Source organism: Brachionichthys hirsutus, chromosome 8 (genome assembly GCF_040956055.1).
Source record: "Brachionichthys hirsutus isolate HB-005 chromosome 8, CSIRO-AGI_Bhir_v1, whole genome shotgun sequence".
NCBI classification, from domain to species: Eukaryota; Metazoa; Chordata; class Actinopteri; order Lophiiformes; family Brachionichthyidae; genus Brachionichthys; species Brachionichthys hirsutus.
In genome coordinates this window covers 5,274,186-5,290,234 of record NC_090904.1, presented here as the reverse complement: position 1 = coordinate 5,290,234, position 16,049 = coordinate 5,274,186, and the positions used below count along the sequence as shown (strand labels likewise).

The 16,049-nt window shown below is 43.4% G+C and overlaps 1 protein-coding gene across 1 annotated transcript; it reads right to left on the bottom strand.

Annotated features, from left to right (window-relative positions):
* Positions 1–10,509: 10,509 nt before the first annotated feature.
* Positions 10,510–15,629, bottom strand: dusp7 (dual specificity phosphatase 7). The gene is made up of 3 exons (XM_068742554.1): positions 15,182–15,629; positions 13,224–13,652; positions 10,510–10,826 (listed from the first exon to the last, which is right to left on the bottom strand). The coding sequence occupies exons 1-3, from the start codon at positions 15,615–15,617 to the stop codon at positions 10,510–10,512; spliced, it is 1,182 nt and encodes a 393-aa protein (XP_068598655.1). The 5' UTR covers positions 15,618–15,629.
* Positions 15,630–16,049: the final 420 nt, after the last annotated feature.

Below are 16,049 nucleotides of genomic sequence, written 5' to 3'. Positions count from 1 at the left end.
GCAGTGGGATGAAGAAGGGGGTTGAGCGGATTAATGGGGGCCGAGAGTTGGGTTACATCTAAAGTGCACCAGAGAATCGATAGTTCGTGTTGTGGACCGGTCTCTTGTGGGGTCTGATGCAGTCATGCCTGCTCGACAAAGCAACTCTGACAAAAAAAAACCCAACAGATTAGATTTCACTTTCAAAAAGCATGAAATGGAGCAGTGTTAGCTGTTACAAAATTGCTGATATCAAAAGCAATAGTTGGGGGGGGGGGCATAATAAGAGGCTTCTTGACTCCGAGAACCCCTTTGATATTTGAGAAATCTATTTATATGAAAGTGTTTAAATCTCAGATTCAGACAAAGTTGTAATTCAGTCGCGATGAATCATCTTTATCGCTACATAATATAACGCAATGCAATGTTCCTTTCATCAGGGCTGCTATTTTAAAACAGCACAATGAATAAGCAGCCATTATTATTAACAAATGTAGAACAAAAATGCATTTTAGTCAATAACTACGAAGTGCCTTCTCCGAGATATCAGTCAGTTTAAAGCCGTGACGAACAGATGACAACTTTGAAATGTGAAACGTGAATATTTCTTGAAAGCTGTTCAAAATTAAATTATTAACATTTTGGCGTGTGAAGCCGGCCCTGCAGTGGAAACTGCAGCGTTATGTAACACAGCTCGATGTAGTTCAAGCCCTCATGCATTAGCTACAAACAACAGATCATAGGCCAGAGGGAGGGACGCGTTCTCTGCTTCAACACTTCATGGTGAAGTTCTTATTGGAGGAATTACGAGTAGCTTCTTTAATCTTTGTTCATGCTCTGTTAACTCCGGAGCTGTGAGTCGTGAACTCTTTTCAAACCTGACTTTTCCACTAATCTGGCTAATTATTTTATGTTTCCTTTGTATGCAAAAAAAAAAAAAAAACACTTTAAATTACAGTCCAATCATGCACATTCACGCATCGTAACTCCGAGTCGTTGTTAAATGAGAACGCCTGTGTACACACTCTTTCAACAGGTAAGTGCAGAAGACACTTTCATCATCCCTGGTGAGTAATAGAGAAAATGCCTCATCAGTGAGATCAAAGTGCAGTTTCTCTTCCAGAGAAGCTTTCTCCTGCTCAAGATCCCTTTAACCGTGAGCAGTGAGCGAGTGAGTCGCTCTGCCATCCGGCTGGTGACTAGTGTAATGAGGACACAGTTGGGTGGGCACAACCTCAGTCCAGCTGATTTGGGTTCAGTCTATTACAGTTCAGATCAGGTCAAATAGACTTTGCTGAGGCTGATTATGCAAGCTTATAGATAATCTAATGGGGTCAGATAAGAATCTGGCTGGAGTCCACAGTACGATGATAAGCTCACTACTATGACCACAACATGCCACTACACTAATAAAGATGACCCACTAACAATGTATGCGGTGGCTTTGACAGCTGTTGGCTTAAATTGTCCACATCTTCTATTGGCTGTCATCCGGCTTTTTTTCTTTCTTTTTTTGACAGTGGTTCAGCAGGTCCTGCTGAGCTCTGCAACAATTCCACTTCCTTCCTGTTCTGGTTACCATGGTAACAGTAAGGAGAACTTTATTTTCATCAGATGGATCGGGCTTCAAAATTATTTTTATCTCCACTCACAACCAGGGGAATGAGTGTCCCCGCAGGTTTCATGCTGCCGGTGGAGAATGCAGCCATTTCAGGGATTGAGAGATATTTTAGATACTTTAGAGACTACTTCATTCACAAGTGTAAATACACAAACTCCTGATGCACTGAAATAATAGGAATCACTCAAAGAGCACAATAATAATAATAAAAAAAAGAGTTTCTTCTTGAGTGAATGTAAGTAAATATCCACCAGACATGTTTAATTGGAGATGAAAATATAAGATAAAGACTTAGCTCGTGTTTCTCCTTCCTGTTTTAACTACTGAGATTAATGATTTAATTTCTGTGATCTTAAGAACAGTTTAACGGTCTGTTTCAGGCTGTTTGCCTTGTTTGACAAACAACAAGCAAGAGCCATGTATTGCTCAAGTAAAACATTTCCAATGCCGTATGGTTTCCACACGCAGTATTACAGCTTGGACTGTGGTCTGACTGTCATAATCTCTGGTAATCACTGATTGCCGTTTTTCTTTCACTGGTGAGCGGATGTGACAAGCACTTTATTAGCCTTGCGAGCGCCTCACCCAGTCTGGAATGATATTACATATTAGGGGGAAAGGTGCAGCTGCATGGCAGAGGGTTTGGGGAGATAGCAATACAAGGTGAGATAAACAGAGAGAAAATGAAAGAGGATGAAATGAGAGAAAGAAATAAAGACCATAGAAGGGAGTGAGTGTGAGGAGAAATAACTCGTCGATGTGACGTCATCTTTTTATTGGTCTGTGTGCTGGACTTTACACTCAATTGCATATTTCACTCTCTGGACTTTGGAAAGAGGTGTTAGTGAGGTAAGCAAAAACAAATTGTAATTGTGTAATAAAGTAACGGTCTCAGATTGTACAAGTCAAAGAGCAGCGATAGAGAGGAAACACATCAAACACATCAAACTCTATCTGCAAACAATAGCTGAAAAAATCTGTATAAACTCAAGTTGGACAAAGGCACAGATATCTAAGTCATAAAAGTCACATCGCATATGCATTATATTTCGCTGTTATTAACCTGCATTTCTGGATTGCCCAGATTAGCCTTAGCCTCAGCTTGCTGGCAACGAACCCGGGTTTTAATTACTAAATAGCATTAAAGAGAAGCAGGAGTTATGGAATCATTTATGCTTGTAATCCAAAGTCAACATTCAATAAAATAAATAATCATGACAGACGCCTCTTAGGTAATGTCACATGGGGGCAAAGAGATAAGAACAAACTGGATGTGTTTGCTCACCAAGGACCGGAACAAAGTCAAATGCGCACACACACACACACACACACACACACACACACACTGCCTGTGATCCTAATAAGAATCTGGAGTCCGTTTTCACCTGCTGGAAGCACTAAACTGTATTTGACCACAGTGAAGCTGCTCCACATAACTTATAGGTTTATTCTCACAATGCCTCATATCTGTTTAGTTTTGTTTTCATGGCACGGATCCCTATATTAGAGGCAATGTCCCTGATCTGTTGTGGTCGAAGTCCAATCGGCCATGTGTGTGTAACGATGTGGCAGGAAACACAGGTGAACTAGAGAGGTGCGTATTCTCAAACTGCTCTTGCCAAACAAGCCTTTCTTATCCCTCCAACCAGAAAGCACAGCAAATCATTTGACTGCTTTTTACCACGACGCTATTTTAGCAAAGACATGATGAATAACAAATAAGTCCTGCAGCTGAGACAGACATCCATCTCGTCTGCATTCCTACTGCTTTCAAAGTGTCCATCTTTGTGGTATGCAGACTTCAACGTGATGAAACCTGAACATCTCTCGTTAACTCACTCCTGTCATCGACCCCTTCCTCTGTCTCTGCTCCCACCTAAACCCCCTCCCCCAGCTCTTGAAGCTATGTGTTGTTGGAGAGAGTGCTGTGCTGGGTCTTTATATAACTTTAAACGAGAGCAGAGCGAGCAGTACAGTACTGCTCACAGTGGGAGGACGGTCTTCTTATAAGAAGGCCACAGCCGCTTTTTTATTGACATTATTTGAACCCATTCAAGGAGCCGGCAGCAGCGGAGTATTTTGAACAAGTAAATGGCGTGACCGTGTGGGATGCATCTTATCTGCATGGGTTTCAGTTCTGTCCATCACACAGCAAATGAGAAGGGAACCTGAAAAAAAGATGATGGATATAAATAACGCTGAATTGAGGGGAGAATAATAACAGCCTCCCACATGGAGGAAAAAACATTTCTGTTGCAAAGTAACATTGAAATGATATAGCACTCACAAACACAAAGTTCATGTTGTTTTACTGCGACTGTAAGTGGGACAGCTTTGTGTACCGATTGCTTACATGTTCTTACAATGGTAGCTAGCGCCATTAACAGATGCAGAAAGGATCACTTTTAATGCTTTTTTAAAAAGTGCTATTTATTTCTAACACATTGGCCAAATTTCTTCTCTGAGGTGGCCAGAAGATTTTGCTCTATTATACTAGGGCCGGAACCTGAAACCCATACCAGCCCATATTCCCGAAGGCTAAATAAACCAATATTTATACCAATAAAAAATACAAATAAAAATACCAATATTTACCTGTGCCTTGAGATAGTGTTTTTGTTGGGTTGTTAGCAGGATTACACACACACACAAAAAAATATAGATTTTGATTTACATTTTTAGAGGAAGTGTTCGTTCCAAGATTTTCGTGGTGATCTGGATCAACTGGATCATTAATCCTTACCGAGGGTACCAACAATCCTTGGACATAGAATAACACCCCAAGATCTACCACATATCATAGCCTGATCTTTCATTGCATACTGCCTGCAATAGTTAGTGGCAGTAGATGGACACACATATCCAGTGGGTGAAGTGTTAATTTCAGTGGAACCATAAAATTGTCACACTAATGCAAGGCACTACACTTGTTTATTGTAACACCTCTCACTTGGACTAATATCCACTTTGAGTACATGACATGCATAGACATGAATACACACAGAGAAACAAATACATGGCTGTGAAACAACCTGACTTAATTGTGGGCGGAGCCTAAACTCACACCATAAGTGAATAATTTATTATAAAATAAATTAGTAAAAATGAGTACAAGTTTCTTTTGACAAACGAGAGAGATATATTTCACTGGATGAAAGTGCGAAGCATAATTACCAGCTTAGAGTTTGACACATTGAAGAGAGTTGAAACCACAGATGTGCTTCAGTCACAATCACAACATTCATTCATTCGTTCATTCATTTTCTTGAAGACCTTTAGCCGCTTATTTGGATCCGGGTCACGGGTTTAAGCCGGAGATGACTACGGGCGGAGGTCACCTACACCGAGGACAAGTCGTCAGTTCATCGCAGGGCCACACACACACACACACACACACACACACACTCACGGTTGCAGTCATACAGTCAATTTATAGTAATCAATCCATTTATGCTGCATGTTTTTGGAGCCGGGAGGAAGCTAGAGAACCCGAAGAGAAGCCTCACTGACATGGGTACAACATACAAACTCGGCACAGAAAGCCCCAAGGGGGAATCGAACCAAGGACCGTCATGCTGTGAGGCAACAGCACGATCCACTGCGCCACCATGCTACCCAACATCTTAACACTGCCGATTACTTTTTCCAACTACCCATGTTCATGATAAACTCTCGTGTAGTTTAATTATAGCCAATTAGAGTAGAAATATTTCCTAATGATGATGATGATGATGGTGGACATGATGAAAAGCCTGTTATCATGCTGCCAGCAAACCAGAAAGTAGTCAATCCGTAGCATCAATCATCTTGTTTTCCATCTCTTCAAAGCAGACCAGGCCTTCATTTCCCTTATTTCTCCGCTGCTGTCGTTGTAATATCCTGTCTGAATGACTCGGAGGTAAATGGCTTTCTTTATGGCGGGCCGGCAAAGGAAGCCAAGGCTAAAATGATCAAGAGCCATCGGAGAAGGAGGGAAGGGAAGTGAGAGCAAGCACGGAGGAGAGGAGGGAGATATTTATAGCCGGTTCAGCTCGGCTCACAGCTCTTGTCTTAAAGATGGGCCTTTTTTTCCACACAAGCCCTTCTTTTCACTTACTCGCTTTGCTGATTCTCCATCACTGTCAGCTTTCATACGCGCAAGTGCTTCTTGAGAGGGTAGAAAAGAAATTTAGGTTAAGTGGGAGCAGACTTAATGAACACACAGCTATGAGGTGTTTGGAGCTCAGAAAAATATATCTATTTCTAATTTCTTTGCAAAACAGCTCTGCAGTATTTATTTTTTTTACCACAACAATAATTAGGCTTGGGTACCTGCCTACCTATTTCCTTTCATGCGGAGAGTTAGCTTAGAGGATAAATGCCACTCACAGATCTTAAGTGTTAGTTGGATACATCGTATTTATCTTATATACATCAGCGTGATAACAATTGTATTTTCTAACGCCTGTTAGACAGCACATTTCCCAGCATCCTCTGATAGTATAGTAGTATATAAAACACACACACACACACACAGCAGCTTGTGTGAAGGGAAGTGGCAAAGTGTCAGTTTAAGAAACCGGACATGTATGCAACACAAACCCTGTGTGTGTGGGTGTTTTCATAGCAGATGAGAGGAAGTCAGAAGCTTGCAACCCCCCCCCCCCCCCCCCCACAAAAGAAAAGAAAAAGTTGCCAGTCTGGAAAAAAAATATATTTAGAAATGTTTTACAACAAGATGTCAATACAAAACATTTCATTAACTCTTCATAAGTTATATGTGTTCACATTTACATAAAAACATTTAACCTGTCAGATAGCTGCATTAGAAAGCATTTATTAAATAGATATGATGCTTATAAAATAAAACAGTGCCATTGCTGAACAGATATCTTGGCTGCTGCATTGCCAAGTGACTGAAAGCTTGTACCATTTTGAAATTAAAACAGCTTCTTTAGAATCAAACACTAGCTAGCTATATTTACTTTTTTATTTTCCTCTGTACTTCTCTACTTTTCTGTGTCATTTGAAAATTTTGCAACAGTAAAATTCTCCAGTTATTGCTACGCATTGGCTGAACATCAGAATAAGAATTTGTCTGAAGAGCCGCTTTTCTGTTTTCTGTCATCAGACTGGGCACCACCGACCTGACAAACGTGACGAGTTCTTCTCTTGTAAAAGTGACTTAAGTGTATTTAATACAGTTTTGTGGTAATGAATGAGAGGAAACTTGTTAAAGAAAAAAATATTTCAATATTTATTTGTGGTATAAACACGTCTTGCTTTCATACACTGTACAATACATAGGGTCAATCGGATTTCCTTCAGTAGACAGAAAGGTCAAACTGCCCTGGTTAACATGCCCCTTTATTTTTATACAGACAGATTGCATCTTCCTTAAAAACTGTTTACAGCACAATACAAAACAACAGCTATTCAACGAGTGTTTTAAGCTGTAACACGATGCAAGATGCATTGTCAAAAAATCCCTGAAGAATTCCTCACTGAGGTAACATTTTTAAAATCCGTCACTTTTTAATTCCGCCTCGTGTTCGATGCCGTCGTCGCCCGGCTCTCGCCAGCTCGGCCTTTTCTCCCTCAACCACATTCTTACCAAGATGTATAGCTACAAGTTTAACTACACAGAAACAAACGTTCCCATGATTGGACAAATTTACAAATAGAGAAAAAGACTCTTCTCTTTCATTGTTACAAAGACACAGAAACACAAGAGAGCAGCTTCAAACCAACCAGAATCTTTTACAATTGAAAAGCTCCGTACTGAAATATATTTCGATCCTTGGGCGCAAGTGACCAAGTCCTTGACTTTTCTCTTATTGTAAGTGGGGTGCGACTACACACAAAGGAAGTCCTTTTAAGCTTGGCTGTATTCATTGTCATCTCTGATACTATAATAGGAGAGGAGCTTTTGCATATAAATTTATAATATATATATACACTTATATATTCATACTGAAAGGCCACAGGAATAGCATAGAACATGTCATATTAAAACAAAATGGAAAAAAGGCCATGTAATTATTAAAGTCGGGTGGCGTAAGAGCTGATGGTAAAACCTAACTGTCCTGCTGAACCACAGCTCAGGCTGTTTGAATGCGCGTCTGTTGACGAGGGTCGCGTTCAGGTTCCTAACGGCCGCAGTGGCTCGATAGATTTAACACCCCAGGTGAAATGGTACTTCAGTACCACAAGCCGTGTTGAGCTAGGTCTTGATACAGTACAAAAAAAAAAGATTTCGAAACATTTCCCGGTCTTGGATCTACAAAACACTGCAAAAATAAAAAATAAAATAAAAAGGTGTTTTGATATATTGCAGAGTCACAAAGAGGACCTTGTGCGACCCATTACGGTAAAAGCTCGCCATCTAATATTACCATGATCTGATTCGTAGAACAGTGACATGTTTCCTTTTTACACAACATTGTTCTACAGTGAGATACAAAGAGTACTGAACAGTCTTGTTACAGACAAGTTAGAAAGATTATATAAGGCCAGCAAAAACCAAGCCTGTTAAGATTCAACTGCCGTCCCCATCGAAAAGACAGTTCATCGTTTTCGGTGAAGACCCCGTCCACACCGCTGCTCTGAAAACACGCCTACCTGCAAATAACGGGCCTCGTGCAAGAAACACAGACGGATTCATTTAAGAGAAGCATTACATTCTCTCTTTAGTTGTATTAGCGATGTGTCAACCAGCGGGTTGTGAGACCAGCAACCGGAGACGGAAGAAAAACCAAAGGCTGGTTGTGGACTAATTTGAGGACATTTCTTAGTCTCAAGATCAGATACTTTGTCTTCAGTGGAGAAACACTTCATGTTTATTGCAATAAAAAAATCATTGTAATTTGACTGTGATGCCACCGTGGCTGCTCGCTAACAAAGACGAGTCAGTTATTGGGATTTTGTAGCAGAGATTATTTTAATAATCACTCGGGTTGAAAACTGCGATTTTGCGACACATTTTGTGCACTAAATGTGATGAAAAGTTTTCTTGCATGAGGCTCAGTGTGTCTGCAGACACTGCAGTGTCATGCCGCCGACAAGAGGGAAACCTAAACGGACATCCACTGCAGCAGAGAACTCTGTTAAGATGCTTCAGATGTGAACAGGGCTTCAGAAAACTCCTTAGCCACATGCCGTTTGCCGCTGAACACGGCGGCAAACGGCAGTTAAAAAAACGGTCCCCATCATTTGTCCTCGCAGCTGATAATAAAGCAATATTCAACCAGCGTTCGCCTCTGCTGTCAGACAGCAAACACAACCACATCACGCTTAGGTATACAAAATAATCACTTTACTAATAGCTCTAATTTTACTATACTATATATATATTTTTTTGTGTGTGTGTGTGTTTCTTTCATATAAATACCCAAGGCTTCAGGGTGACGCAGACAAACGAGTGATCCTTTACATAAAGACTTTCTTCGTTTTTTCCAATGCAGTTAAGCTATTTAAGTTAAGTGCAGTCTGTAGCCGAGGCCAGTCCGACACCAAAAACTCAACTCCAAGCGCTTACGTTTCTTTTTGGCAAATGTGTACCTGGGTCCTAAACGGGAGCAAAGCTTGGATGACAAATACATAAATCTGATTCGATGAAAAGACGCAAAGGCAATACAAGAGTGTTGGGTCCTTTCTTTGCCCACGGTTGCTAAGGCAAGCTAACCCAAGATGCTGAGAAATGTCAACAGCTCCTTCTGCAGGAACCCGGAGCTCTTTATCTAGTCTCTGGTTCTACGTGAAACGGTCTGACTCATTAGAAACGATATAAACACGGAAATTCGGGGTTCAGTTTCGGAATGACCAAAAACAGCTGCTGGAAACGACTGGGGCTTCTAGATGAACAGGCAAAAGGGGAAGAAGGAACTGGGAACTTGCACTTGAATGCAATTGGCAAAATATCAAATCTCGTCGATCATGATTCAAACGGATGATTCCCAAACACGCGTCGAAAGGTCACCGACTGAATTGTCAACTTCCGCTGATTCCATCTGCAGAATCATCGAAGCTATGGATGTGGACTGAGCCACACGCCATCCTCTTGACCCCCCCCCCCGAACCAATCTGCCTGCTTCCAAGCACTGGCTCCAAGTGCTAACATGTCAATGGCTACGCCCCCCCCCCCCCCCGTGCAAACTGCTTTAGGTGATCAGAAACCTTCAAGAAAAAACAAAAGAAGACAACAAGGACTATTACAACAAAGCTCATCTTGGCTGGCGCCACCACACCCACCCTCTGTCTAGAATTACATTCTCTTAAGCCATTATTGTATTGGATAGATAAGAGTTCTAAATGTATATATTTATGTATAAATGTACACAAAAATATACAAAAAAATGCATATAGACATACTGAATTTGATAAGGACTGCCCATACATTTTCTGCTATGCACGTTAACATACATACAGTAAAAACATACATACTTTGTGTGTGTTAATTCCTTGGTTTATAAAACTCTACGTTCAGTAGAGCTCGATTTCCTACACGCAGATTTCCACGCTCCCATCTTTGTATCTTTGCATGAAGCTTGTCTGTCCTGCAGCCGCCTTTGCCGAGTCTCTCAGGCCTTTAAGCATCTCCAGCTTTTTGTTACAAGAGATGTTGATCTGAGCTCTTCCTCACCTTGGTTTCAATCAGCTCTGAGGTGGATGTCTTTGAGAAACCTCTCTTTCCCCTCAGGGTAAAAAAAAAAAGTCCACTTCAGTTCAGCTTTTCCCCCTTTTAGCCGTGGCGTCTGTGACCTCGCCCGTCCCTCTGATGCTGCTCCACGGCCAGGCTCAGACGCTGAGCCACCGGGACCCCCCAAAAAAACATTCACAAAAACTGGCTTCTTTCTTTCGCCAGCGGAGCTGCTTTTTTCTGACCTGTGAGAAAGAAAAAACAAACCAGGACGTTCCCTCCTGTATCCTCTTCATGTGGACTCGAGCGTGTCCAGCTGAAACACATTGTGATTGGTTGGAGTGGTGAAGAAGAGTTGCTCGTGCGTTGGAGAGGTGGAGCAGTTGTCACAGGGGCTGTTGAGGCCCAGAGTCCGCTCGAAGTCCAGGAGCTGGCCCATAAAGTTGAAGTTGGGGGAAATGTTGGACTTTTTCCGCTTCACAAAGTCATAGGCGTCGTTGAGCGACAGGTTGAGCTTCTGCATCAGGTAGGCCACGGTGACGGTCACCGAGCGGCTGATCCCGGCCAGGCAGTGGACCAGGATCCCGCACTTTTGTGAGCGAGCCTCATCTGAGGAGGAAGATGAGTGAAGGGAAAGAAAATCGAGGATTGGATTACTGCACTTTACTGTTTCATACGCTTGGCTTATTGATTCGATATCATTATTATTCATTTAGAGTATAAACAGAACGCATGCGCTTGACTGTATGAAGTCTGTAATACCATGTGGACACGAGGAAGAGGACTCAAGAGATCATACCCTGCAATCATCAATGACATTCCTAAAATAAATGTTAAAATACATGTACGTAATCCTGTTAAATCTGTCACAAACAGCTTCTCAATTTGGGATCCCGTCTGGACACGCAGGTTTCTGTGCTCACGCAACACATTATTGCGCTTCTTTTTCCTCATAGTGGTTTGAAAGTCAGAAATACTTCATGAAAACATCTCAATTGATGAAGTAGTTGAAACAGCAATGTAAATTGTTGACTTTTATTTGTTCGGGCACAGAACAGGGCAGATTCAGACATTTAATCGTATAGTATTCAGAACGTCTTTGGGTTATCAAGCGGGCACTTTCTTTCATCGACACCTCGGGAAGGCTCAACGGTGACAACCAGCTACCTGGAACTACTTTCCACATGTATAGAATTGACTTTGAATCTATAGCGACCTTTGCCGACGACAGCAGAAAGTCCCATTTCACCCCCGCCTTCTAGCCCTTTACAGAAAATCCTGAATAAGCAAGCATCTTACATTATTAATAGGATACATGTACCGGTATCCACCTTCTCTCAGTTTCGAGCCCTTGGACTTGCATCACCACACTCCATTAGTGCAAGAGTTAAGTGCTTCTTTCCTTTCTTTCTTCTCCCTCGCTCCTCCTCCTCCTCCTCCTCTCCTTTATCGGTGTCTGCCTCTCTTGTCGTAGGATTGGGGTCAGCCAGCTCATGAGCTCAAGCTGCCGAGCAGATCCCAAATGAAATTCATACACGACTTGTGCTAGCTTTTCACTTCTGCTCAGAAGGGATCCAATTGTGCAATATTACATAATTTTATTTATACATTAAAAAAAAGGAATTAAATAGTGAAAATAAACAAATTCTTCCCTCTCCTTTTTTGAATTCATCAAAAAACAAGTTAATCTGGTCATTTGAGATATTTGAGGAATTCACTCTGCCGCAGAGCAGTACAAGGTCACATCTGGGTCTCCTTTACAGCTCCAGCTTCTCTCCTTCAGCCACAATCAGGCACCATTTACCATCAGTATGACCCAAATCTGCCCCCCCCCGCCTGTGTTCTGGCTTATGTCCCACCTAAGTAGGGACATTAGTCCAGAAAAAAGACGACTGCCAGAGAGTCTGGACAAGCTAAGACAGACAAAGAGAGTCTAATTGACCCACCAGAGAGGGACTCTACTCATTCTCCAGGAATGCAGTCAGAGGGAATGATGGGAAATGTTTAAAATGGGAATGCAGTACGACCCCCACGCTCAAGGAATCCGTGTTAATTAGAAAATTGTTTTAAATGTTGTGATTCTCGGTTATATTTAATAAGAAACGGCAGAACGAATGAAACTGACTAAACACAGCCAACGGGAGAACAGAAAAACCCAACTAATCGTCTTTGTGATGATTTTCAATAAATTATTTCCAGATTCTTGATTAAAAAAAATAGCTCGAAGAACACAAGGAAACCGCCCGAGGGTTCAGCTGGTTGCTCAACCATTTAGTGTTGAATAAAATGTTCAGCAGTTTCAGCATTAATTTGGTATCGTTAGCTGCTCGTGGGACAAAAAATAAAAATATTTAGAGGTCAACTTGACCTTCTCTATTTCCTGACATTCAAAAACAAGTAAAGAAATCATTATTCCATTCGTTATTTGCTGATTGTTTAAAAACAGTTCAGTCACCTGCCTATAAAATAAAGGATAATTTAAATAGCAGAAAATCCACATAAGTCAAGCACAAAACTCAAACTAATAAATTACAATGATATTTATTTGAGTCAAATTCTTAAATATTGAATGATTTGCTGCCTTTCCATTGAAATTAATTACTAGTTTAAAGGGTTTTTAAACCAAAAGTCAGACGAGTATTCTGAAGACCTCACTTTGGTTTGTTTTACATTTTTATTATTAATTGTACAAACCTAATGAAAAGAGCAGATAAAATAGTCAATCAACATAAATTAAATGAATAAAACTTGTGAAAATGGACTAATGCTTTTACCTCAGCAAACATTTAATTCATTAAATATTTGAGGGCAACGGCTCCTAAAAAAAGAACATGATAAACTGAGCATTTCTAGGTTTTGGAATGTTCGGAAGACAAACCAAAGAATGTGAGGATACGACCAAGGACTATTTATTTTAAACGTTTTCTAATACCTTATAGAGGGAATGAAGAAACAAGAAAATTCTCAGCGGGTTCAACGACTATCATTCTCTCCACGATTACTCACCGATGAATGAAATGGCCTCTGGGAAAAACTGAGAGAGGTTCTGGCTCCAGTGATCGGAGATGGGGATCTGCTTGTACTTGAAATCGCCTTCATGTTCGAACATGTTGGGCAGGTTGGGCGTCACGTTGAGGATGTACTTGATATTGTACTTGCTGAGCACATCCAGGTTGGCGGAGTCTTTGGCACAGCCCAGGTAAAGGTATGGCAGGATCTGGACCGGAAATGCTGGCTGGTTGTTGGGGAGCGGGCTGCCCTCGGACTCCGTGGCGCTGCCCGGCTCACGGTCGGATTCCCCGTCCGAGCAGTCGGAGCTGATGCGGAGTCCTCCCAACCCGAGGACGGAGGCTGGTGGGGAGCTGCTGGGACAGGAGCAGTCCAAATTGGTCTCGCAGTGCTCGGGGTACTCGGACTGGAACTTGTTGAAGCCCCCTGGAGGAGGAGGAAGAGGAGGAGACAGAATAAGGAAGAGCATTTGAAAGAAAGGTGGAGAAACATTCTTTTCACCACTCTGTGAAATGGCTAAGTGGTGCATGATAACAAGCATCCGAGGTCAAATGTGTAGCAACAACATGGAAACTGCGTAGGTGGATCACGGGCCGAAATACAGTACTTTGGTTTCTATGAACAAAAGAGAAGCAGACAAAAACCGGGTAAAAGATAAACACACTCAAAGTATTTCAAACTCGATCTGCTTCTGTGGTTTGTTGTGTGTAAATCAACGCCTGCACCGTGTTCCCTGTTGACCTTTAGTGACCTTTAGGGGGCATATAGGAAGATGGTCACTGTTCCTCTGACTGCATGACCCTGGAGTGGATGCACCACTGTGGAATGGAGCGTATCCACTGCCAGGGGGAGGGGGGGGGGGTTCTTGCCAGGTGCACTGCTCCGGCCCCCAGCATGCAGAGCATCATGGAATTAACTCAAAATATGCACACAAATCAGTGAAGCCCGTCTAAACCCGTTTTCTATTTATTTTCTTTTTACAACACGTCCTACATATAGACGTAAACCTAAACAGAAAATCCTCAGATTGCCCCCCCCCCCCCCCCAAAAAAATACAAATAAAATAAAATAAGAGGCGACTATTTAAACCCCACCGGCTTAGATTAACGCGATGTTTGCGTCATTGTGAATTGGCGCGCTCCATTGAGAAAAGCTGCGGATCAGAGGAGGACGGAGAGAGGAGAGCTGCTGCTGCTTCATAAGAGTCAGCCTCTTTTTTGTGAATGGCAGCTCGGCTCGGGACTCCAGTCGAACCCTCCCGTGATCCGCTGGGTCGAACCAACACGTCCACGTCCTCCGCAAATCTCCTGCGTCGTTTCTCCACGAAATGACGGCGTCGTTTTAGGTGCGCCGGGATTTACGCAGAGCGCGTCGTCCTTCTCCTCGTTTCGCTGTTGTTCATTCATGAAAAAGAAGTCAGTCGGAGCCCCCAACATGGCGGGGCGGCTCTTCAGCGTTTAATTGGAAGCACATTTTAGAAGCAGCTCTCCGCGCCGACACGCATCGCGCACTGCGCGACGGTTCTTGTTACGCGTTCGAGCGACTCTCTCCGGACACGGACGTCAAATAAAGACAACGAGGACGCGTTCTGTCAAAGTTCAGAACGACTGAAGGGAGGCGAAGGGACGTGAGGGGGGAGGGGGGGGGGGGGGGCACCTTCATACCGTGATCCGTCTCGTTATAAAACAGTAATCATTGAGTTTAAATGTTGATCATAATAATAATAATAAACACACTCACTCGTAACAATGTTGTGAACTATTCAGACCAATATTCTTCCAAAATCTTTACCGCGTAAAAGCGCCAAACTCTTACGCGTCACGTCCAGGATAAAATACACCAAACCTTTTACTGTCCGGTGACGATGCCACCTCCATACTTTGAGTTCAGGTAGTCTCAATCAAATCGGCCGGATGGAGTGAGAGAGGACAGACGGAGAATCTGTCTGATCCTACCTTCCAGGTAAAACGCCTTGCATCCGTCATCCCGCAGCTTCTGCAGGAGCAGCCCCAGCACGGAGCCCCCCAGCCCGGACCCCCCCAGCCCGGGCTCCTGGCGCTCCGGGCTCGCCTCGTCGTACAGAACCACCACGTCCGTCTTGCACCGCTTGACGAACGTCTCCTTGTCCTCGTTGTTGGGGATGATGGAGCGGATGGGCAGGTTGCCCTTCTTCAGCCTCCGCAGCATGAGGCCCGGGATGGCCAGGTTGATGGCCGAGCCGACGTGCGAGGACTCGAACAGCTCGTGGGATCTGCAGTCGAGCAGCAGGAGAGAGGAGCCGGCCCCGGACTCCAGCTCCTCCTGCAGCCACTCCACGCTCTTACCCGACATCATCATCATCATCGTCACAGTCACGATCACAGAGCCGCTCCGCGGATGCGTGGTTTTCATCAGGGAGACGTTAACGCGCCTGCCCCCCGGTGTGACATGAAAGCAGCGCGAGGGAACCGAGAGAAAGGAGGAACAATCACGGCGCTAAACTTCCCTTCCCCGCGGCCACCGCCGCCGCATCTCCTCCGGGCGCGCAACACACACACACGCGCGCATCCAATACGCACGCACCGATGCGCTTCTGGTTGGAGCAGAAAACTTGGAACATTCAGATGTTTCTTCCCCTCCTTCCTTCAGTCCGAGAGACGCGGAGGTTTCGTTACAGTCCATTGACGTCCATTTGGCGACGTCCTCTCCAACCCCCCCCCCCCCCCCCGACGCGTCCGCAGACCGACGGAAGAGCCCCGAGAGGCTCCGTTAGTGTCTTCAGGTGTGCGTTCCGGACGAGTCGCCGTCTCCAAAGCCCACGATGATGCGTCTCAGTGTTTGACA

What these genes read in the sequence shown, in the direction of transcription:
- dusp7 (XM_068742554.1), bottom strand. Translation starts at nt 15,617, where the DNA reads ATGAAAACCACGCATCCGCGGAGCGGCTCTGTGATCGTGACTGTGACG. An exon ending in CAAGGCGTTTTACCTGGAAG is followed by an intron (nt 13,653 to 15,181) that starts GTAGGATCAGAC and finishes CTCCTCCTCCAG; the next exon opens with GGGGCTTCAACAAGTTCCAG. An exon ending in AGAGGCCATTTCATTCATCG is followed by an intron (nt 10,827 to 13,223) that starts GTGAGTAATCGT and finishes CTTCCTCCTCAG; the next exon opens with ATGAGGCTCGCTCACAAAAG.